Raw genomic sequence first — 23,775 nt, 5'->3', positions numbered from 1 at the left:
TAGAACTTAGAAGAAAATGAGGTAAACAAAATACATAGATTCATGCTATTTTTAGGTATTTTTGCTGTAATTTATTTTTGTTTAATGAAGATGATGAAGTTTATGATGAAGATGGGTGAAGAACATGATCAAGATGATGGAACACTCATAATGAATTCTGGGTTGTAACATTTTTTTTATTTTTTTAATAAAAATATATTTTAAAAAATAAAGTTATCTGATGTGGCAAGTCACATCAGTATTTTTTAAATAAAAAATGAAAAAAAGGAATGAAGTGTTACAAATATAAAAGATAAATGACATATATGTTACAAATAAAAAATAAAGGATCAAAGTGTTACAAATAAATAAGATAAATAACCCGTTGTATTTTTGCCTATTTATAAATATATGTTATGTATGACAATTAAATTTTTAATATGTTTTAGTTGAGTTTGTAAAGTCGAAAGCCCTGAATCGTTTTTGACTCAAGTTTAATCTTAAGCCTTAACAATATTTTGATTTTCTATTTATTTTTCATACAAATCTACGTAATTATGTTGTACCGGTGCTGAAATCAATGCAAAATTATAAAAGTTAAAGGACCAATTAGAAGAGTTGTACAGGTTTTGATGCTGGTCTACAACTTGCAAAGATGCTAATTGATGACACTATAAAAAGATGCTAATTGCTTGCTAATTCTCTCTCATGTTGTTTGAGTCTCTTGGTCTCACTTTGTATATCCATGAAAGGCTTTCTTCTTTATTTTTACTTTTTCACTTTCCATCATCGATCTTTTGCTTCCTTCTCACTGCCATTGCTGCAGCATTATTCTCCATTTCCTTATTTTTTGCCTCTTCATGCAGTTAGGTTTTCATGTATTGAAGAATGAGTTCACTTTAAGAATGAAGCATAAACGTAAATAACCCGAAAAGCAAAGATTTTATAGACCAAATATTGTTGAAGTAAAGAATTACAAAGAGAAAACTTGAGGAAAGGTAAATTGATTAATCATTATTGAATGATATTATTAGTAACATGGGACAATAGATAACACATTAGAAATCAATTTAATGTAGGAGCAGAGATATTATCAATGTATGATAGTATGAAGTCATTGATGATATTATCCTTAGTACAAAGGTTTCAATAAATATTGTACATAAATTTATCTATTTATAAATGTGGAAGGTATTCTACATCCTTCATAATATTTCCGGAATCCTATTAGAAATCTAGTAAAGATATATTTTAAGATTTATTTTGTATTTAAGGATATGATTTAGGAATATATTTTGTAATACAATGTAGTTCTAAGAGCACCATCGGTTATGTCAACTTAGCAAAAAAATATATATACTCTCTTCGGTCCTTAACATTAATATTTCAATTTATCTAAAAAGTGAAATTCTTCTTGTATTAAAGACCGGAGAGTATATAAAGTATAAACCAACACCATCAATTATAAAAAAAAATAAAAATCAATGGTATCCGCAGCCGCAATACAAAATGTAAAAAATAAAAAAAAACCATATCAAAGATTGGTTCCCAAGAAGAAAACAATATTTAGATTTGATCTTCTAGAATTTATCCATTTGTCCCGATCAACATTAGATTATCCTAAAATTTAATTTGAAGATCTGAACTTCTGGGAAATTAACATTAACCCTCTACCTGGGCTATGTTTCAAATACATGCAACATGGTAATGAGTCACATAGTGGATTTTCTGGAGAAATTGGCTCAACTGTTGAGTGGCATAAGCAAAATTCTCTTCTTCTTGCTGAATAACCATAGAGAGGAGAACACCTTGTTTATAGGAGGTAGAGGATATCCATCAAGAGAATATGAGACTTAAACATGGAGAAGAAATATCTCAAATTCTGCCCATAGAAGCTTGAGATCGAAGTAAAACTCAGTAATAGAACGAGAATGCGGCTTGAGACTTGAGAGCATAAATTTCTTAATGCAATTCACAAATATTCTTACCAAATCACCTTTAGAAAACGTCTCTTTCAAGACATTCCAAACATCAATAGCATTCTCCATAAACTCAATAGGTTAAGCAATGGATTCAGATACATAATTTATGATCTGAGCGTGGATAAGCATGTTACGGCGACTCCAAGCTCGAAATGTAGGACCAAAAGGATCAGTAGGAGTAGGGAGACTTCCAACTATGAATTCAATTCGAGCTTCATCTTTCCATCAATAGCTCTACGCGTGGAAAGCAACCAAGAAAAATAGTTAGAGCCGATGAGAGATGGAGTAACGGTGACAGGGAACCGTCACTAGGATGAATGAAGAAAGGACTTGTCTAATCAAGGACGTGATTCGGTGGAGCTACACGAGGAGGCATCATGTATGGCGGAGAAAAACGGTTAGAGAGTTCATTACGGTGGTGGAGAGGGTCGTAATGGCGGATGATACCATGAAGTAAAGAATTATAGAGAGAAAACTTGAGGAAAGGTAAAAAAATATAAAAAAGTTGAATGGCAAAGATATATTAAACAAAAAGAAGAGAGTTCATTACGGTGGTGGAAGAGGGTCTTAATGGCGGATGATACCATGTTAAAAGTAAAGAATTATAGAGAGAAAACTTGAGGAAAGGTAAAAAAAAAAAATTTAAAAATATTGAATGGCAAAGATATATTGAACAAAAAGAAAGTGGTTACGAAAACAATACAAAGAGGAGTACTAGTACTCACAAAAGAAGAAAATATAATGTGAAGATAAACACAAAAATAAAAACAACAAAAGTGCCACCACAAGACATCAGTCCACCCAAATCATAAACCACCATATCTGGTAACGGGGCTCCAGTACATGACAGGTTGCATCTCCCCACTCATAGAAGGAATAACAAATGAGCGAGCATACTAAGCAATCTATATTCGTATACCAACCCTATGAAATGTCTCTTTGGGTTGATCCATTTTATTTGAACTAAAATTAAAATGAGATTTTTAATGGCATAATAATAGATATATAAGAATATTCACCAAAAAAAATAGATATATAAGAATACGCGAATTACGAATAAAATCCATAGTAATTAAACAGAATCAAGCAAAGTTAAAACAAAAACAAAAACAAGGAGCAATGCTCCGAAAAACAACCGACGAACAGACTGAAATTGAAACGAACAAGAAACAAAGAAACCAGAAGCCCTCCCTTCAACTGAGAAGGGAAACAGTAAAACTTACAACCATCCAAAATCCATGCATAAAACAAAAATAAATCATAAGAAGTTGAACACATTATTCATGCATCATCTTCTTCAGGAGGAGGCAATTCATTCAAGTCAAATCCACAACCCTTACGTTCAGCAGGCTTGAGTGCAGCAACAGCAACAGCAACAGCAGCAGCATCAGCATTAGAGGACCCCTCTATCTCCATTGGCTGGACCTCATTAGCACCTAGTAACAAAACAAAAACATTCAAAATTAATCAGCAAAACATTTTTTTTTATTATTATTATTATTTGCATAATTTATTTTTTAATAACAATTTTATTTTTTTTTACAATAAAATAACAACTTAATTTTGCCTATAAAATAAAATATCAATTAATTGTATGCTTAGAAGAAGAAAAAAAAACAAGAATAAAAAAATTAATCCTTTTGAAATATGAATCCGGACTCGTTTAAGTTAAAAATATATTTTCATTTCAAAAGAATTCGTTTGGAGGAAAAATAAATTGTCAAATTAAAAACCAATAAATAAACAAAATTTGTCTCAATGCCTACATGAATTACTTTTTGCTACAAAAGAGAAAATGCCTACATGGTTTGATATCATAAAATTAAGCAACAACCAAAGAGAACTATTATAAATCTTCATTAAAAAAAAATTTAAATCTTTATAAAAAAAAAAGGACAAAAATATATCATAAATAAACAATTTTCTGTTAGAATTGAAAATTGGGTTTTAGTCTTACCCTTGACAAGATCAGGTTGAGGTGCCTTAGCGGTACCGCTAGAAGCACAGTTAGGGTTAATTCGCAAGTGCTCAATCGCAGCATTGCACGTTAAAAACTCTCCATTACACCTAGGGCAAATTGGATTTTTAGTAGGATCAATGTCTTTCACTTCAGTGTCATTCTTTCTCTTCTTTAAATGTATAGTTGGACTGTCATCGAGTCCTACTCCCATCACCTCCACCATCGAAATATTCGCTGCCACAGCCTTCGAATCTCCACAACCAATCTTGACGTTCATGGCCACTTTCAGCTCTTGAGCGATTTTCGGTGTCTCTTCCATGGGTCCTTTAGAACTCGTAATGGGTGGAATGGTTTCTTTGGGGGAAGCTGTTGATTTCTTGGGAGAGTTATGGCTAGGGCTTTGCATGTTGAAAATGAAAGCTATTGAAAAATATTGGATTTGTGTTTTAAATTTGGGGAGTGAGTGATGTATTTGTAATGGTTGATGATATGCTATGTTTTATGGTAAAAAATATTTAAAGTTTTTCGGTCAAATATTTTTTTTGACTAAAGTCAAAAACAATATTTTATAGTTTTTTTTATATGATTTTTTCAAACGACTATAAATGCAATATGAGTTTTCTTTGACTAAAATATTTTTTTTTTCTTTTTTTAAACAAGTAGTCTAGTGTCTAGAATTCTACCGTTTTTTTTTTTTGTTTGAAACCACAAAAATGCAATACGATTTTTTGCCTTTTTAGATAAAAAAAAAAACTGCTTCAAAAAAAAAATAGTTAACAAATAAAACGGTCGCGAAATACTGTGTGCTACGTATTTTTTAACAGATTTTTTTGGTAAGTTTATCAAAAATGGAAGTCAATGTTTTATCAAAAATGGTAGTCAATGTATATACCATAGATTTGTTAAGATAAATGGTAAATAATACGATATTTTATGACCAACCGAATAAAGATTTCCAAATTAATAGACAGAAAAATGTTAAAAATTTAATTTGATTAGTTATCTTCTTATTCAGATTTCCTGTACATCCACTTGTATATGTCAGTTTATAGTAATATTGTCATTTTAATTTGTTTATTTATCCGAATAAAAAATGAGTTAAATATATTTTTGGTCTACATAAATTTTATTTTTAGTCCCTATAAAAAATTTTAGCATCTTTTGGTTCCTATAGTATTTCATGCCATGATTTTTTTTACCATTTGCAAAAGTTTGTTTTTTTTAATGAGAGATGAATTAAATATGAATTTTTTAGTTTTTTGCACATAAAAATTTATAAATAATTCATTTTACGTTAAAAAATTATAAATTTTTATGGGAAATGTTCTTATAATATTCTAAACATGAATACATCTTATCAAAAAAAAATTATTATAAACTTGAATACAAAAAATCATTCAAAAACGTAAAAGTACACAAAAGTTTGATTAAAAGTAGGACCAAAGTTGTGATAAAAAGTATTTGAGGAACCAAAAGTTGCTGAAAAAATTTAGGGACTAAAAACCAAATTCGAGATATTGGGCCTGTTTGTTTTACCTTTAAAAAAATGGATTTTTTTCACTGTGTTTTTTAAAATAGATTTTCTAAAACCGTTTTTCAAAATATTACAAGTTTTTTTATATTTGTTTTTTCTAAATTGAAACACTAATTTTGACATCATATAAACACACTTTATTGAAGATCAAAACATAGTCAAAATCACAATTTTTTTAAAAAGTGTATTTCAAAAATGATTTTTATGAAAATCTATTTTAAATAGCTTCAAAATTAAGTGATTTTTCGAAATTTTGATATCCAAAAAAAGTTTTGATAAAACAATCAAATACCTAAAATAACATTTTAAGAATAATTATTCAAACCAAATTTTCATTTGAAGCTTTTATAAAAAGTTTCTTTGTAAAAAAGTTTACATAAAATTATGTAACACTATAAGAATCTATTTTTTAAAAAAATCTATAACAAACAGGCTCATTTATATGACCAAAAACTTATTTTACCAAAAAAAAAAAATAGGGTCATGCTAACCGGGGGCACCGGTTAAGGAAATCAAAAAAGGAAATTTTTAAATAAAAAAAAACACTTTTTAGACTTTGAAGATGTTGACCGCACAAACTCTAATGTCATATTACTATATTTGTTTCCTTAAACAGTGCCCCGAGGAACCGTTTAGCATTTTCAAAAAAATAATAATAATACTAGCTAGTAACACCTTTTGATTACTCTCTAACCTCCACTTTTTAATAAGTTGAAATCAACGTGGGTCATTCACTTTAAAAATAAGTTTCATATAAAATGGTGAGACTCACATTATGACCCGCCTCAATTATTTAGAGACTTGTTCGAATATAAAAAATTGAAATTTTAAAAAAATTAATAAAAATATTCCTCGATTTAAATTGGACGGGTAGTCCTGAAAGCCGCTTCCAACAAAGTGGCATAACACGAGAAAGCGTGCTCTAACATACATGTTTTTATCTTATTTGTGTTTGACACGTTTGACTTCCTAGCACCAGAGGTTGTGGATCTCATTAGTAGAGTCCAAAGGGTTATGTATAGTAATATTGTGTCTCCTAGATCAATGAATGTGGTTTTTAGGATGATTGATTTTGTCATCTAAAAAATTTTAGCGACACAGCTTATTATCCGTTTACCTTTCCATATGTAAATTATCTTGAATATGTATAATAGTTTGAATTGCAAATAACATCAATAACATAAAATAATAATTGTTATCGTAAATAACAAAAAAAAATCAATACATTTCCTTTTTTTTTTGTTGTTGTAGAGAGTCGTATGGGTCCTCTTAATTATTTGATAAGATTTTTCATGTTTTATATCTCTATTTACTAATACTACTATTTTAATTATATGAGAATTTCTTTTCGCGTCTCCTGGCTTTTCTTGCATGCTCCTGGAAATTCCAAAGATACCCCCCACACTACTTAAGTAGCAAGTGCTAAAGTAGATGAAAATATGAAAAAACATAGTTTACTATTTTGATGGTGAACTCAGGTGACGTAAAATCTAGAAAAATACAGGTCTCTATACTTAGTAACGAACCTTATAAAATATAATATTTTTATTCCCCATCACCCGTCCTTCATCCTCTATGAAAATATTTTTATAAGGTTCGTTAATTAAAGTACAAACTCAATTTGCTATTTAATTCAACACTCGCTACCTAACCACCTAAGGGGATAAAATTGACGACTCAAGAGGCACATGAGAAGCGGCGGATCCACCCTATGTTGAGGGTGTGCACTTGCACCCACTGGATTCGTAAAATCTCCACATATAAGTATAACAACGGCCAAGCCAAGTATAACTTTTCACATATTGATCACCCTCACATTTTTACTTTGCACCTCACCCACTCTTCTCTCTAACGGCACTGGCCAATAGCCACTTGTTCTCTTACAAAAATGCCTCTACTATATTGTTTTTCTTTAAATAATACTCTATTCGATCATTATTATAAGCAAAAAATTATTTTTAAGTTTATTAAAAAATTAATGTATTTAGTCTATATTATAAATCATATACATTAGTTTTTCAATAAATTTAAAAAGTGATATTTATATACATTAGTTTTCCAATAAATTTAAAAAATGATATTTTTAATTATAATAATGACCGGAGAGAATAATATGCTAACATTATACTACTTTACTATTTTTTGTGCCACAAATGAAATGACATAACATTACACTGTTGTAAAAAAATCAATAAATTTAAAAGTGAAACAACATTAATCTAATAGTAGCGACAATTTGTATCGACAAAGATATTTCTATGTCCTAAAATGTGTCATTTTTTATGAGAAATAAAATCAAAATTGTGTAGGACAAAATAGTTTGCACCCCTGACTTAGGGTCTTGGATCCGCCACTGCTCATGTGGCACATACAATAGGGTTGGATCAAACTCACATGAGTTTCACAAAGTGAGTGTTCAAAAGAAAGTGTTATTAACACTCATTTCATTACAATTGCAAAACTCCATAATACATTGTATATATACTAGTGTAAGACCCGTGCGGATGCACAGGTTTAATTAAAATATTTAATTAATACATAATCTAACAATTATTTTCAACAATAAATAGTAAAAATTATAAAGGATAAATTTTTTATAAATAAATTAAAAATAAAATTTCCCAAAGGTAAGACCAGATTATTAAAACTAATTGATATTTATATTCAAAGTCCGTACTACAGACACATGTTGCATGAGCATAAATAAATAAACTTTCAAATCATTGAAGCTAATGATAAGTTATCAAACATAATGACAATAAATCAGGTTCAATAACTTTGTCGATAAAACACATCAGAGACATGAGATTTATCACAAACAAAGTATTTCATAATATATATTTATCTTGAATGGAGGTCTTGCACATGATCGTAGATATGATGACCAATATATTCTTAATCCTTTAGCTTCTTTTTGAATCACTTTAGCACATTTGAATATTTGATCACAAAGTAATGATACAATTATTATCTGCACAGACCAACCCAAATAGATAAATTTCAATTCTAACTATAAGTAAATTACAAACCAATTAATATTCATCATCAGGAATAAGGGCATTCCACGACTTAATAAAATTACATACCATATATTAAAGAAAAATACCAAGACCTAGAAAACCATCAACAATTAATCATTAATATCAATCAAACGATACCGCGTCTACGATAATCATCGCAATCTTCACAATCTGCCAGATCTATTTCAACGACCTCAATATAAAAAACAATCTTAAATTCTTTCTCTCCAAATTGTTGTCCCATTGAAATGCAATTTTCAACAATATAGGGTTCAATATAATTAGCTAAATCCTTGCTAATGGGTAAATTGGCCAACCTTCGAGATAAAATGAAAGATAAAATAGAGAGATAGAAAAGAGGAATCTTGAAACTGTATTTATAGATAGGAGATACAATAAAATCACTTTCGGTTGGTATAGGTTGAAGTCCAGCCAAAGGCTGAACAAAAAGCTTATAGAATCCTTGTACATGAAGTTCTATTGTTATTGCTTTTTCATCGGATCTATTTGCAGACACTTTAGTAGTTTCTGCACTAATTGTGTGGTTATAGATTTTGCTCAATACTTTGGAGTTAATTTGCTCAATACTTTTTTCGGAGTTTGACATACCAGCAATGGCTAACCTATATAATAAAAATAAAACATAAACATATAAGATAGCAATGAGAAAAATCCAGTGCATACATTAAGATTGGCAAAACAACAATAGCATACCCCTTTATTAACTCGGATGTCTCTTTAATCTCAGGGTCAAGAAAAATCCTTGTGGTATTCATAACATCTTGAATGGAAACTTTCCCTATGATTGGAAAAGATTGGAAAAAAAAAAAGGGATATTATTACACACTTGTACAACCACAACTAAGAGAAAAGAACTAAAATAACAAACACTCACCTCTAAATATTTTAACTTTGGCAAACTGTAGTGCAACAACGTGGAGACCGGAAGGACAATTACCAATTAATCTTTGCAACTCATCAACATGATCACCAAACAACGCGCATTCACATTTACCACTGATCCGATTGAAAATTTAGTGTGCAAATAAATTTAGGCAAAAACCAATATTAACCGACTTAAACTTGGTATTACCTATTGTCTGTAAGTTCAAGCACAACCATCTTGATGACTTTGCCAGCACGAATATACTCCCTCTCATTTGATATACCAGAGATTAAACCAATGACATCTACACAATGACATAAGAAACAAATAACTTGATACACAATGACCATTAATCGATGAAAATTACAAAATTTGTAAGGTTCTTCAAATCAAAATTACCTATTAGGTAATCATAGTTAACAGAGTAGCTAGCCACTTCAGCAAGATCGGTGAAAGAAAATCCCAAAATAGGAATATCAGAACTCGCAAAATTCTGAACTTTGGTATTCGATCGAAAAATCAATTTGTAAGGATGCAGAGTTGTACGATAAAATCCAACGACTGGAACAACATCAAAGTTTGATAGCTTATAAACTTCCCCTTCCTTTAATTTATTCTGGAATAGGTAAACCAATTCTTTCCTTATCAAGGCATGAATCTTACCTCCCTGTGTATTATTCAAAGTTTCGTTATTTATAGATCAACCATCACCAAGAACACGAGAAACATATCAAAACAAAACCAAAAAAAATAATCATACACAATAATCAATTCTATGAATTAGCAAACAAACCAAATATTACGAACAAACCTTCTCATCTATCAGCACCATTTCCATAGAGTTCAACTCATTAGGCTTCATAAAAGAAGAAATTGCCCACATACGGAGGACACGAACTTTGAACTTCCATGAATTATGCCCAGGAAGAACATCGCACAACATGTCAAATTGGGTTGCCATTTCGAAATCGAATTGGATGACTGATTCAGCCTCAAATGCAATGGAAGAAGAAAAGAAATTATGGATATTTATAAGTGAGAATCACAAACAATAACACACTGTTGAGAATAGTCTTATTCAAATGATTATAGAGAAAAGAAGAATCAGAATATATTCTTACCCAATTGCTAGAAACAAAGCCGCATAGTATTCCCATAATCAGAATCAATTTACGCGCGCAAAGCTTTTGAAAAACGAATCTAAAACACCCTATTAAGCTGGAACAATCGCACATGATAAGCTGGCAGTGTTTCTGTGAGCATGTTGGTGTGAAAGCTCCTGGAACGGCGAAGAGAACGGCTTTTTTGCCTTTTGTTAGGTCGGAAACTGTTATGGTTTGGACTTCGCCGGCGGGGTCGAGGTATGAGAAGGTGGATTCGGGAAGTTTGTCGCCGACGGAGATGGTGGCGGAGATTTTGGATGAAGTGGAAAATCGGAGAGGTTTTGGGTTGAAACGGTTGAGTTTGAGGGGGAGGGTAAAATTGGAAGAGAGGGTTTTGGTTTTGGTAGATAAGAGTGATGTGGTGGTGGAAGAAGAGAGGAGTCTAGAGAAAGAGAGAGATGTATCCATTGATGAGAATTTTGAGGTACAATCTAATAGTAAAAACCCTATTTTTTCTAAACAAACAGTGACCCAATCAAGGAGAGTTCAGTATTTTGAAAACTGGATGATTTTTGGCTGAAATAGTTCTCGACGAATGGGTTTGCATTGTTAATATATAGGATTCACAAGTTTAAGATGTGTCAAAACTTGCAAAAGTGATCGATCCTGTATGAATTTTTTTAAAAGTTATTCGGATAGTCTTGCGCTTGAATATTGAACTCATTTAAATATATTTTTAGCTGATTCGGGAAAAAATTGCAAAACTGAACTGTCTCAATTTTTTAAGAAGTTACCAAGCTTAATATTTATGCTAACAATGGACGAAAAAGCTTTCCCTCAAATCAGATAGGAGCACGATGGACGAAAAAACTCCTCTCCAGAATTTTGACGTTGTTTTATTCTCAAAGTTAAATTTCAAACCATGACCTCTAAAGGAATGAAACTCACTCATCTCATCTAAAAGTTGTTACAAATAAACCACTATTAAATCAGAGATATATATAAAACCGAAAACAATGTTGAAGAACCCTAGAAATTCCTTAAACCTCCTTCAACTCAATGCGTGTTTTTTCAAATACATATTATACTCTACTCTAATTGTCACACACCAACTCAAATCAATGATTATGTTGAGAGAATGAGAGTTTAGAAAAAGGTGGAGGAAAGTGTTGAACAAAAACTTGTATATTATAAAATTTTAATGTAACTAGCACTACACCGTATCACCTAAAGATGTACCGGTTCATCTTTGCTTTTGCTTTTTGAAAACAAAATTTTTGTAAAAGATGCATCGGATCATCCAGAGATGTACCGGTGCAAGTTTGTCTTTGTTTTAAGAAAATTGGGTTTTAGTTAAACATACACTAGATCATCTTAAAGATGTACCGATGCAAATGTTACAATGTACATACAATTCTAGGATGCACCGATGCAACCAAACATGCACCCGCTAATTTTTATCCCTAGAATTTCATATTCTCTTGTTTTCTCAATATGCACCATTTCATCGTGTGTTAAAAAAAAAAAAAAAAAAAAAAAGAATGGATCCTCTCATTTTCTTTTTCCTCAATTTTCATATCTCAACCATCAATCAATTTTTCTCCATTTCTTTTAAATTTAAATATTGTTTTATATTTATAATCCAATGATCAATTATCCACATTATTTCCTCAATTTATTTTTCAACTTGAGAGAATCCTCTCTCTTTAAAAAAACACATGCACCGGTGCATAATCACCGAAAGTTGAAAAAACATAGATTTTTTAATTTTAAAAGTAAACCATTCGATTTTAATTTGATTATATGAGTGTGTGACACAATTTACATCAAATTTACTATATCTGATTAATTTACTCTATCTGATTTTTGGCATCAATCAAAACCTAATCAAAAGAAAATATGCACCCCCTAATTTTTCCACACCACCGACTAGTTTCAAATGACAAATTTCAAATATTAGATGGATCAAATTGTTGAATATTTTGGATTTACCTTAATTATTATTTAAAATATAATTAAATAGTGTATAATATCAAATATAATTTTATGTCATATATATTTATTTTATTTAAATATATATCATTGGGCTTTATGTTGAACGGGCCGTGATGGGTTGGGCTGTTCTTTATTCTGCCTATTGAGAAGGTCCCTGCCTCCACTGATGAGTATATATTAGTTGATCATCCCATTAGGTCAGATATACAAAACACGTGAAACTCATCAGCAGGCGGCAGAAGAGCTTCCTCAAATCTCTAGTCAATACCATGGAATCCGTTTTGACAGGTACACGTTTACATGCAATTCTCATTAACAATCATGCTGTATTTCATATCTACTACATGTCTGTAATTTTAAAATCTTTCAATTGGTATCAGAGCATGGATAGATATGTTGTATGACTGTTGTTATTTAAATCCATGAGCATGAATTATTATTCTGAATTATGATCGATGTTGTTTTGCATATATATATATATATATATATATATATATATATATATATATATATATATATATATATATATATATATATATATATATATATATATATATTGAAATTCTCTCTCAGTAATTAAATTAAATATATGCACATATGTTCATGAAATTGTTGTTGCTGTCGTTCATGTGTTGTATACGATTCTTGTTGTTATTGCCGTAAAACCTTATGCGTTTTAAAACGTTAACAAACCTTAATCGATCAAATTTACGATGTACTGTTTCTTTGTTTCGATGTACTGTTTCATGGTTGTTATTTTACTATCGAAACTCTGTGACGAATTTATCAAGCAAATCGATCAAATTAATTGAGGAATCATGTTTCATATTTTGCTTAAAACCCCAATTTTCATCGATTGAATTTCTTTGATTTGCTTGATGATTCACGAAAATTATTATGGGGTTTTTCTTTTTTTTTTTTTTTTTTTGCTTAAAACCCCAATTTTCATCGATTGAATTTCTTTGATTTGCTTGATGATTCACGAAAATTATTATGGGGTTTTTCTTGGCGCAATCTTACGATCAAAACCCCATAATAATTTTCGTGAATCATCAAGCAAATCAAAGAAATTCAATCGATGAAAATTGGGGTTTTAAGCAAAATATGAAACATGATTCACGGGTCAAATCCCATATAAATTTGTTGATTTTCGTTGCCTATGTCGCAAGAACGAACCGGGTCAAATCGCGGGTCGTTAGACCCGTTTTCCTTTTGCCAGGCGAAGAAGATAAAAAAAAAAAAAAAAACCCAGGCGCGTGTATCACACGCGTGAACTAACCCAGACGCGTGCTTGCACGCGCGCGTTGATCCTGAACGCGCCAGGAGCGTGTGATACACGCGCGACGCTGTGTTGACCCTCTTTTGACCTAGTTTTGACCCAAATTAGCAATTTTTAATTATTTTGGGTCTTTATATGCTTGATATAAAATTATTCTACTCTTTTAAGCATAAATATTGTCGATTCGAATAGTTGTAACCTTGCCTATCGCACGTACAGTTGTTTGAATTATGTATGTTAATTGCAATTAAAATTATTTTGTAGCAATTAATTTATTTATATTAGTAGTAATTATATCCTATCGATATGTTATTATTGATATAAAAATTCTAAATAAATAATTATTTATAAGCCTCTGAAAATTATACTCATCTACTCTTAATGAATAAATAATTATTTACTAGTAATTATGACCTATGTATTATGTTAATAATAATTATACCCTATCGGTATGTTACTATTGATGTAATTTTACACTTATATGTGTCAATTTTTTAAAATCCTATCGATGTTGGAATTGATAATATGAGTTTTTCTTATTGTATTAAGGTCATAGTGTGACAGAGTTTTATTATGGACAAGTTTGACTGTATATACATGTGAAATCTTTTATTCATAATTTCTTAATGATTCCTTATTCTTCTTTGACAGTCTCTTTTCCTAACTCCGTGAAAACTCTCAATGGGACTAACTATGAGGACTGGAAAGATTCTTTGAATCTCTACTTATCCCTGCATGATTTCGATTTAGCTTTACGAATTGACAAACCTGCTGCCATTACCGCTCAGTCTACCGAAGCTCAGAAAATGCTACATGAAAAATGGGAAGCCTCCAACAGAAAATGCGTAAATGTCATCAGCTATACTATGGAGAAATCTATTAGGCAGAGCATTCCTGAAATTGATGTTGCTAAGGATTACCTGAAGGTTGTTGGTGAAATATTTACTCGCTTTGACAAAGCTAAGAAGAGTGAATATCTTTCATTGTTTGATAAGACCCTTTATGATGGTGTTAGTGGCGTCCGTGAACACATCATGAAGATGATTCATTACTATAATAAGCTGAAGGAGCTTAAAGTTGAGATTGGTGAAGATACTTTAATCTGGAGAGTCCTTCAGTCCCTGCCTCCTCAATTTGATGTCATGAGGACTTCCTATAACACTCAAAAGGCAGAATGGACAATTGATGAAATGATTGCTATAATCACACAGGAAGAAGAAACTTTCAAAAAGGCAAAAGAGCAGAGTGTTCAATTTGCTGCTGCTTCTACCTCTGGCACAAAGGGTTTTAGAGGAAACAATTACAAAGGAAGAAATCATCATCATGATAGGAAGAAGGGAAAGGCAACACACAATTTGGAACCAAAGAAGAAAGTATTTAAAGATCATGGTGAGAAGAAAATATTTAAAGGACAGTCGTATAAGGGAATATGCAAGTACTGCAAGAGTTATGGACACAAGGTTGATGACTGTTTTTTCCTGAAAAGGAAACTCGAAAAACAAGGTAAACTCCTAGCTCTAGCTTGTTTTGAATTCAACATAGTAGATGTACCTTCTGATACTTGGTGGCTAGACTCAGGTGCAACTATTCATGTTGTGAATTCTTTGCAGGGGTTTCAAAGCCTGAGGAAACCAAGTGATGCTGAGGCAAAGGTCATCGTGGGCGATGGAGCCGGAGTACCTGTTTTAGAGATAGGAGTTGTTTCTTTGCTTTTACCTTCTGGTCATACTTTAATTTTGAAAGATGCAGTTTATGTACCTTCCATTAGAAGGAATTTGATTTCAGTTTCAGCATTAGACAAATCTGGCTACACTTTTAATTTTGGAAATGGAAAACTCGTTTATTTTAAATCTACCGTTGTCTGTTCTGGAATTTTACGAGATGAGTTATATATGTTGAATACAGACGAATTGTCTGTTAATTCTGTTATTGGTTCTAAACGTGTTAAGAAAGGTGAGAATTCATCAATGTTATGGCATAAGCGTTTAGGTCACATTTCTAGACCTCGTATTGAAAGGCTAATTAGAGACAATATTCTTTCTTATCTTGATTTCTCTGATTTTGAAACTTGTATCGATTGTCTGAAAGGAAAGCTAACTGCAAAGTCCAGGAACTCAAAAGGAAAAAGGTGTGACGACGTCTTGCAATTGATTCACACTGACATGTGCTGGCCTATAACACCTGTTGCTATGGGTGGATATAGGTATTTCATCACTTTCATAGATGACTTCTCTAGGTTTGGTTGGATGGAACTTCTACAAGAAAAATCTAGTTCTTTAGCTGCATTCAAATCTTTTAAAGCTGCCGTTGAATTGAAGACAGGAAAGAAGATCAAATGTGTGAGGTCTGATAGAGGAGGAGAATACTATGGTAGATATGACGAAACTAGAAGAAATCCAGGACCGTTTGCGAGATTTCTTGATGAAAGCGGAATTGAGGCTCAGTACACTATGCCTGGCACTCCTCAGCGGAATGGAGTTGCAGAAAGACGCAATCGTACTCTTATGGATATGGTGAGATGCATGATGAGTCATTCTACATTACCTGATTTTCTTTGGGGCGACGCCTTGAAGACTGCTGTTTATATTCTTAATCAAGTACCTAGTAAGTCTGTAACGAAAACTCCTTATGAGCTTATGACAGGAAGAAAACTGAGCTTAAAACATTTTCATATCTGGGGCTGCAAAGCAGAAGTTAAACATTATAATCTTCAACAAAAGAAACTTGATATGAAGACTATTAGTGGTTTCTTTATTGGTTATAGTACGGCCTCCAGAGGCTGTAGATTTTACTGCCCTTCTCATTCCACACGTGTTATTGAATCTGACCGAGCGGTTTTCTTTGAGAATGACTTGGAAAGTGGGGTTTCTACGCCACGACCAGTTACTCTTAAGGAAGATCGTACTTTCCTCCCTATGCCAGTTGTTTCTCTTCCCACAGATATAATGTTTCCTAATGTTCAGAACATCCTAAATACTCAAGAAGATGTTGTACTTGCACCAGCGATAAATGAAGGAGGAACTGAACATATTTCAGAACAAAATGTTGAACATAACAATGCTGTAGAAACAATCGCACTGAGACGATCTCAGAGAGCACGCAAGTCTACCGCCTCAAATGATTATGTATACCTACAAGAGCATGCGTTTGATTTTCATGATGATAATGATCCTTCCACCTTTCATGAAGCTATATCTTGTTCTCATGCTTCCGATTGGACAAAAGCTATGCATGATGAATTAGCTTCTATGTCCCATAATGAAGTTTGGGATCTCACAGAGTTACCAGTTGGATGCAAAGGTGTAGGATGCAAATGGGTCTTCAAGACTAAACGTGATCCAAATGGTAAGATTGAAAGGTATAAAGCCAGACTCGTGGCAAAAGGCTATAGTCAAAGAGAAGGAATTGATTACAAGGAGACTTTTTCACCTGTTTCTACCAAGGATGCTTTTCGGGTTGTTATGGCTTTGGTTGCACATTTTGATTTAGAACTTCACCAAATGGATGTAAAAACAGCTTTCTTGAACGGAGAACTTGCTGAAGATGTGTACATGTTTCAACCTGAAGGTTTTGCTGAAGCAGGTAAAGAACACTTAGTGTGTAAGTTGAATAAATCCATTTATGGATTAAAACAGGCATCTAGGCAATGGTATCTAAAATTTGACCAAGTTGTTACTTCTTTTGGTTTTAAAGAAAACGCCTCAGATCAGTGCATTTATTTAAAGACTAGTGGGAGCAATTTCATAATTCTTGTGCTATATGTCGACGATATTCTTCTTGCTAGCAGCTGCATTAATCTTTTGAATGAGACAAGAAAAATGTTAAGTAGCCACTTTGATATGAAGGACCTTGGTGATGCTTCAGTTGTTCTAGGCATCCAAATTTTTCGTGATAGGTCACGTGGTGTTCTCGGATTGTCTCAAAAGGGATATATTGAAAAGATCCTTAAACGTTTTAATATGCACTCTTGCTCCCCATGCGCTGCGCCTATCCTAAAAGGTGATAAACTCTCTAATTCTAATTGTCCTCAAAATGATAAAGAAACTGTCGAAATGGAAAAAGTCCCATATGCTTCCGCTGTTGGCAGTTTAATGTATGCTCAAGTTTGCACACGTCCCGACATTGCTTTTGCGGTTAATTATTTAGTGAGATACTTGAGCAACCCAGGTTTGGGTCATTGGAAAGCCGTTAAAAAGGTCTTACGATACCTATAAGGAACCAAAGATTATATGTTGACCTATAAGAAGTCTGATCAACTAGAGGTCATTGGTTATTCTGACTCTGATCTTGCAGGTTGCCTTGATGACCGAAAGTCTACTTCCGGCTTAATTTTTATGATGGCAGGAGGAGCTATTTCTTGGAAAAGCGTTAAACAGACTACTATAGCTACCTCTACCATGGAAGCAGAGTATGTCGCTTGCTATGAGGCTACTTGTCAAGCTGTGTGGCTGAAGAACTTAATTTCTTATTTCAGAGTCGTTGACAGCATATCTAGGCCACTTGTAATATATTGCGACAATACTACTGCTGTGCATTTCTCTCAAAACTCTAAGAGCTCTTCAAAGACAAAGCATTTTGTTTTCCCTATCGGATTCAACTTCTGCACTGTTTATATCTTATGTTTCTTATACTTTAGATAATCATATGTGAAATTCAAGGTGTATGGTGTATGATTTTGTTTGCCCTATCGGATTCAACTTCTGCACTGTTTATATTTTGTGTTTCTTATACTTTAGATGACATGTTTCATTATAAATATTTGATAAATTTCTACCACCATTCTTATGTTATATTTTAAAGACTAATTAAAGTAATCCAACTGGGAGATTGTTGAATATTTTGGATTTACCTTAATTATTATTTAAAATATAATTAAATAGTGTATAATATCAAATATAATTTTATGTCATATTATATTTATTTTATTTAAATATATATCATTGGGCTTTATGTTGAACGGGCCGTGATGGGTTGGGTTGTTCTTTATTCTGCCTATTGAAAAGGTCCCTGCCTCCACTGATGAGTATATATTAGCTGATCATCCCATTAGGTCAGATATACAAAACACGTGAAACTCATCAGTAGGCGGCAGAAGAGCTTCCTCAAATCTCTAGTCAATACCATGGAATCCGTTTTGACAGGTACACGTTGACATGCAATTCTCATTAACAATCATGCTGTATTTCATATCTACTACATGTCTGTAATTTTAAAATCTTTCACAAATGACATCAACTAGTTTGACACTAAATATTACACATTTCAGTAATGTTTTAACCGATATAAATTTTATAAAATTCGGCGTTTGATTGAAATTTTACACCAAATGTTATCAAATGATCTATATGATATATATATATATATATATATATATATATATATATATATATATATATATATATATATATATATATATATATATATATATATATATATGGGGTGTATAATATCATAAACGTATAATATCTTAACATTTCAATTTGAACTTCTAAAAAAAATTCTAACATGATGGGAAACGGATTGTCTCCACAGGAGAAAATCCGGTGAAATATATGTCTTTGATCATGTTTTATAATAATTAAAAAAATTGTGAAAGGGAAAATGATGATGGATGGGATTCCAATAAACATAAAATGTCACATGAGAGAATCACCACCCATACATGATGTGTTCGAGTTCTAAAACTAAAATGTGTAAATTACATGCTCTAAGGAGGGTGTATTGGATTGAGATTTCAAAAGATTTTAAAAGACTTTTTTGTGGAAAAAGAATCTTGTGGTATTCAATCAAGACTTTTATAAAATATAAACAAATCTTGTGGTATTCAATTAAGACAATTAAGATTTTTTTTTCAGGCAACGAAATCAGTGGGTATTCAATTGAGATTTCTTATGACTTTTAAAATGTCTCTAGGTATTTAAAAGTCTACCGATTTTGATGGATTTTTTTGTGAAATGGATTTTGAGAGACTTTTTAGTTGAGAATATAAATACTTTTGTCATTCAACAATCTCACTCAAACCCTCAAGACTTTTCTTTTCTTCCATAGACTTTTTTCTGCCGGCAAAATTGCAGTTCACCTTCTTTCTTTTACAACCTCCTATACTTTTCAATCGTCTTGTTGAATGGCTATTATATATCATTCCAGTTTAAAATCGTTCATCGTATACATCCATATACGCAAGAATAAACAACCAAACTATATGGTTCATTTCAATCTATGCCTGTGAAAAATTTCTGTAACATAATTTGCAATTTTTTGCAACCAAAAGAATAAACGATTCTTAAGATAATTTGATACAAATTTCTCATAAAAAAGAAAAGTCTTCGTTGTTTTTTTTCATTGTATATTGATTCGTTGATTCTGGTATATTGCAATTTCTGATAATTCGATACAACCTTCTTTTTGCAATTTCATCATCGTTGTTTTTTTTTATAATTCATAGTTTTTTTTTCTTTCCTTTTTTGTTTTGTTTGATTCATTGATTTTTTTAAGGAATAATTCATTTTCATTGATTATTAATTATTGATTGATTCATTATTTAGAAGAAATTTGCATCGAATTTATTGAGTCATTAAAATCTTAAAAGTCTATATAGTACCTCGAAATCTCAAAAGTCTGCGTTATAAAATCTCACGAATTCTTGTGTTAAGAATCTTGATTGTAAAAGTCTCTCAAAAAAGTCTCACAAAATCAATACAATCTCACAAAGTTTTTTAAAATCATCAAGATTTTTTTTGTCAAAATAGTCTTTTAAAATCTCAATCCAATACACCCCTCTAAGTTTTAAAACCATTGTGAGAGATTTGGGCAGTATGCAAGATGTCCTAGATTCGATTCTCTCTAGCTCCATTGTAAAAAAAAAAAGTTTTAAAACCGTGGTGGGCCATATCCTAGTGATTTTGGGTTTATGCCAAAATGGATAAGAAAATTTCTCATCCCACCTACCCACTTTCTCACTCACCACCAGGAATTTCCATTTTTTCTCTTGTTCAAAAAAATCGGAACGCGTTTTCCGAATTTTTTAGTTCAAATTTGGAAATAATTCGGAAAACACATTCCGAAGTTGTTTTTAAAAGCAAAAAAAATTCGGAAAACGCGTTACGAATTTTTTGACCAAGGACAAAAATAGAAAAATAAGGGGTGGGTGAGAAAGTGGATAGGTGGGATGAGAAATTTTCAATGTATAAGCCCGTAGATTAAACATGTAAGAAAGACCTAAGTCAAAAATTAAATTACTAGGGTTTGCAGCAGGAGGAGTGATCGCGACGCTGCAGCTATGGGAAGGAGTAAGCTCTAAAAATTCAATTTTGCTTTTCGTTTCAGTTCTGATATGTTCAATTACGTTGTTAATTCATCTATGCGCTTTTTAGTCTAAGTTATTTTTAACTTATTTATAGAAAATGGATTATGATGAAACTTGTTCACAATTTTTTATGCTTCTATGTTCTCTTTCAAAATTCTCTTGATTTATTCATATGGTTGTGTTTTTCAATTTAATATTTGTTTTAATGCTATTGAATGTTATGCTAAGTGCAATGTTTTGTGTGTTTTCTTGTAATTATGGTTTTGAATGAACTGCTTTTTTTCTATTGTACAATTGGTTTGATGTTAGTATGAATTGTATTTGATATAGGACCGGCAAGGTGTTATCGACAAATTAAGAACAAGCCGTATCCCAAGTCGCGGTTTTGTCGTGGTGTTCCCGATCCCAAGATCAGAATTTATGATGTTGGAATGAAAAAGAAGGGTGTTGATGAATTCCCATTCTGTGTTCATTTGGTTAGTTGGGAGAAGGAAAATGTTTCAAGTGAGGCACTTGAAGCTGCTAGGATTGCTTGCAACAAGTATATGTCGAAGTTTGCCGGAAAGGATGCATTCCATTTGAGAGTTAGGGTTCATCCTTTCCATGTTCTTAGGATTAACAAGATGCTTTCGTGTGCTGGAGCTGATAGGCTTCAGACCGGTATGCGAGGTGCATTTGGAAAGCCACTTGGAACTTGTGCTAGAGTAGCTATTGGGCAGGTCCTTCTTTCAGTCCGTTGCAAGGATGGAAATAGTCATCATGCTCAGGAGGCTCTTCGTCGTGCTAAGTTTAAGTTTCCCGGTCGTCAAAAGATCATTGTCAGTAGGAAGTGGTATGTATTTGTTCCATAGGCAGCTACCTATAGATCCTGATATGACTAGTTGCTTCTCCACTATACCTCAATTTGAATTATGATTACTGGCTTACGATCCATTATAGATTTTAACTCTTTTTATTGTTGTTTTAAATGTTTGTTCAGGGGTTTCACCAAGTTTAACAGGACTGATTATCTAAGGTACAAGTCAGAGAATAGGATTTTGCCTGATGGTGTGAATGCAAAGGTAATGTGAAGCTACCTGTGAATGCAATTTACTGTAATTGAAACTTCACTGCTTATATATGTTCTTGTTCTGTCGTGGTGGTGACATTTATTGTTTGTTAATATGGATTGTGATAATAGCTACGGTTGAATGGAGGCATGTTTCTGTTTTTTGAATGAACCGTGCTTTGTGTATTCAATTGGTACTTCACTTGTTATTGAGTATGTATTATGTAATTCACTTTCAATTAACAAGTTTCTTTTTGTGTCTTTGCAGCTTCTTGGGTGCCACGGACCATTGGCTAACCGTCAACCTGGACAAGCTTTTTTGAATGCCAGTGTTAATGAATAGGCTTCTCTTTTGCAAACAACCTTGAAGGGATAATTAATTATTTAATGCTATATTTTGATATATAATCTGCTTGCTATTGCTCCATTTTAGCATTTGTTATTTGAGGAATGATAACAATGTAGTCTATGACTTATATACTTCAACACATTCTTGATAATTTGTTCATGTTTTAAAAAATTCAACATCATTGGTCTTGTAAATTGATACTAGTAACTTTTAATGAACGCATTTACCTTTTTTTAAAGGACCGGTGATTATACTATTTGTTTTTGACAAAGTTAGAAATGTTCGTACCTAGGTTCTCTAATCCCTGATATCCTGAAGGTGCTGAACTTGAAGTACGATCATATAATCTATTGATTTATTGATTTGTTTCATATCATTGCTTGCTGTGTTATATTTTGATGGGGTTCTCGTACCTAGGTGATTTATTGATTTGTTCGTACCTATGGTTTTGTGGATTTCTTCTTGCTTTCATTGGTTTAAAATTTGTTTGCTTGTTTGTTTCCTTTTGCAGGGTTTGATTTGGATTATCTGATTCATTTCAAGGTTTGGTTTAATTACCGTAATATTGATACCAAGTTTTTAGTGACGTTGATAATAACTAATCTACGTCGGAGAGTACACATGGTGGGTTCTTTATCCCAACCGAATTTTTTCATATGTATTAGTCAGGAACCGAACCTCTAACCTTAACACTTGAATCAATTTATTGTCGACCGGTTCAAGTAATTTTTTAATTTTCCTACCCCAACAATTATACTTTTATCCCAACATTTTGATTGAACTACTCATTTTACCCTTATATATAAACTTAAATATAATTTTTTTTTTATAAAAAGTATTCCGGTATTCCTTAAAATAATGGTATAATAAAATTTAAGAAAACAAACCATAAACATTAGTTAAGTTTTCCGGTGTACACTTACCGTCAAAAAAAGTTTTCAAGTGTACACTTGTGTCAAAAATGAGAATTGTTTGATTTTGCTGGAGCCTGCTGTCGGTGTTGTTCGGGATGGAAGGCGATTGTGTTGGTGTCTATTAATCTCAGTTTTTTTCCTTTTGTGTCTGCAAAAAAACACTTGTGTGAAAATTTTCATGTTTGGTTGCATTCTCCATAATCCATTCTTCCATTAACCCAATTTCTCCAATAACCCCAATTTCTTCTTTCACATTCTCTCTCCAATAACCTCAATTTCTTCTTCCATTATGATGTTGGGTGACAAACATTGGAAGGTTAGCTTAAGCAAATTGAAGGCTAATCAAAAGCAAATAACAACACCAGACCTCCCAAACCACGAAAAAACAAAGAACAAGAAAAAAACCATGACTAGAACACA

The 23,775-nt window shown here is 32.1% G+C and overlaps 2 protein-coding genes across 2 annotated transcripts; one reads left to right on the top strand and one right to left on the bottom strand.

Moving 5' to 3' along the window:
* Positions 1 to 8,602: 8,602 nt before the first annotated feature.
* LOC123904230 lies at positions 8,603 to 10,947 on the bottom strand. Its single transcript, XM_045953918.1, has 7 exons — positions 10,483 to 10,947; positions 10,173 to 10,352; positions 9,761 to 10,028; positions 9,569 to 9,665; positions 9,371 to 9,492; positions 9,190 to 9,274; positions 8,603 to 9,098 (listed from the first exon to the last, which is right to left on the bottom strand). Exons 1-7 carry the CDS (start codon positions 10,930 to 10,932, stop codon positions 8,603 to 8,605), a joined length of 1,698 nt encoding a protein of 565 aa, XP_045809874.1. The 5' UTR covers positions 10,933 to 10,947.
* A 9,985-nt stretch (positions 10,948 to 20,932) lies between these two features.
* On the top strand, positions 20,933 to 22,679 carry LOC123905647 (60S ribosomal protein L10). The gene is made up of 4 exons (XM_045955331.1): positions 20,933 to 21,027; positions 21,375 to 21,876; positions 22,024 to 22,105; positions 22,361 to 22,679. Exons 1-4 carry the CDS (start codon positions 21,018 to 21,020, stop codon positions 22,433 to 22,435), a joined length of 669 nt encoding a protein of 222 aa, XP_045811287.1. The 5' UTR covers positions 20,933 to 21,017; the 3' UTR covers positions 22,436 to 22,679.
* Positions 22,680 to 23,775: the final 1,096 nt, after the last annotated feature.

The sequence above is a fragment of the Trifolium pratense genome, linkage group LG2 (genome assembly GCF_020283565.1).
Source record: "Trifolium pratense cultivar HEN17-A07 linkage group LG2, ARS_RC_1.1, whole genome shotgun sequence".
NCBI lineage: Eukaryota > Viridiplantae > Streptophyta > Magnoliopsida > Fabales > Fabaceae > Trifolium > Trifolium pratense.
The sequence above is the reverse complement of the archived record's forward strand: the minus strand, read 5'-3'. Positions and strand labels throughout refer to the sequence as shown.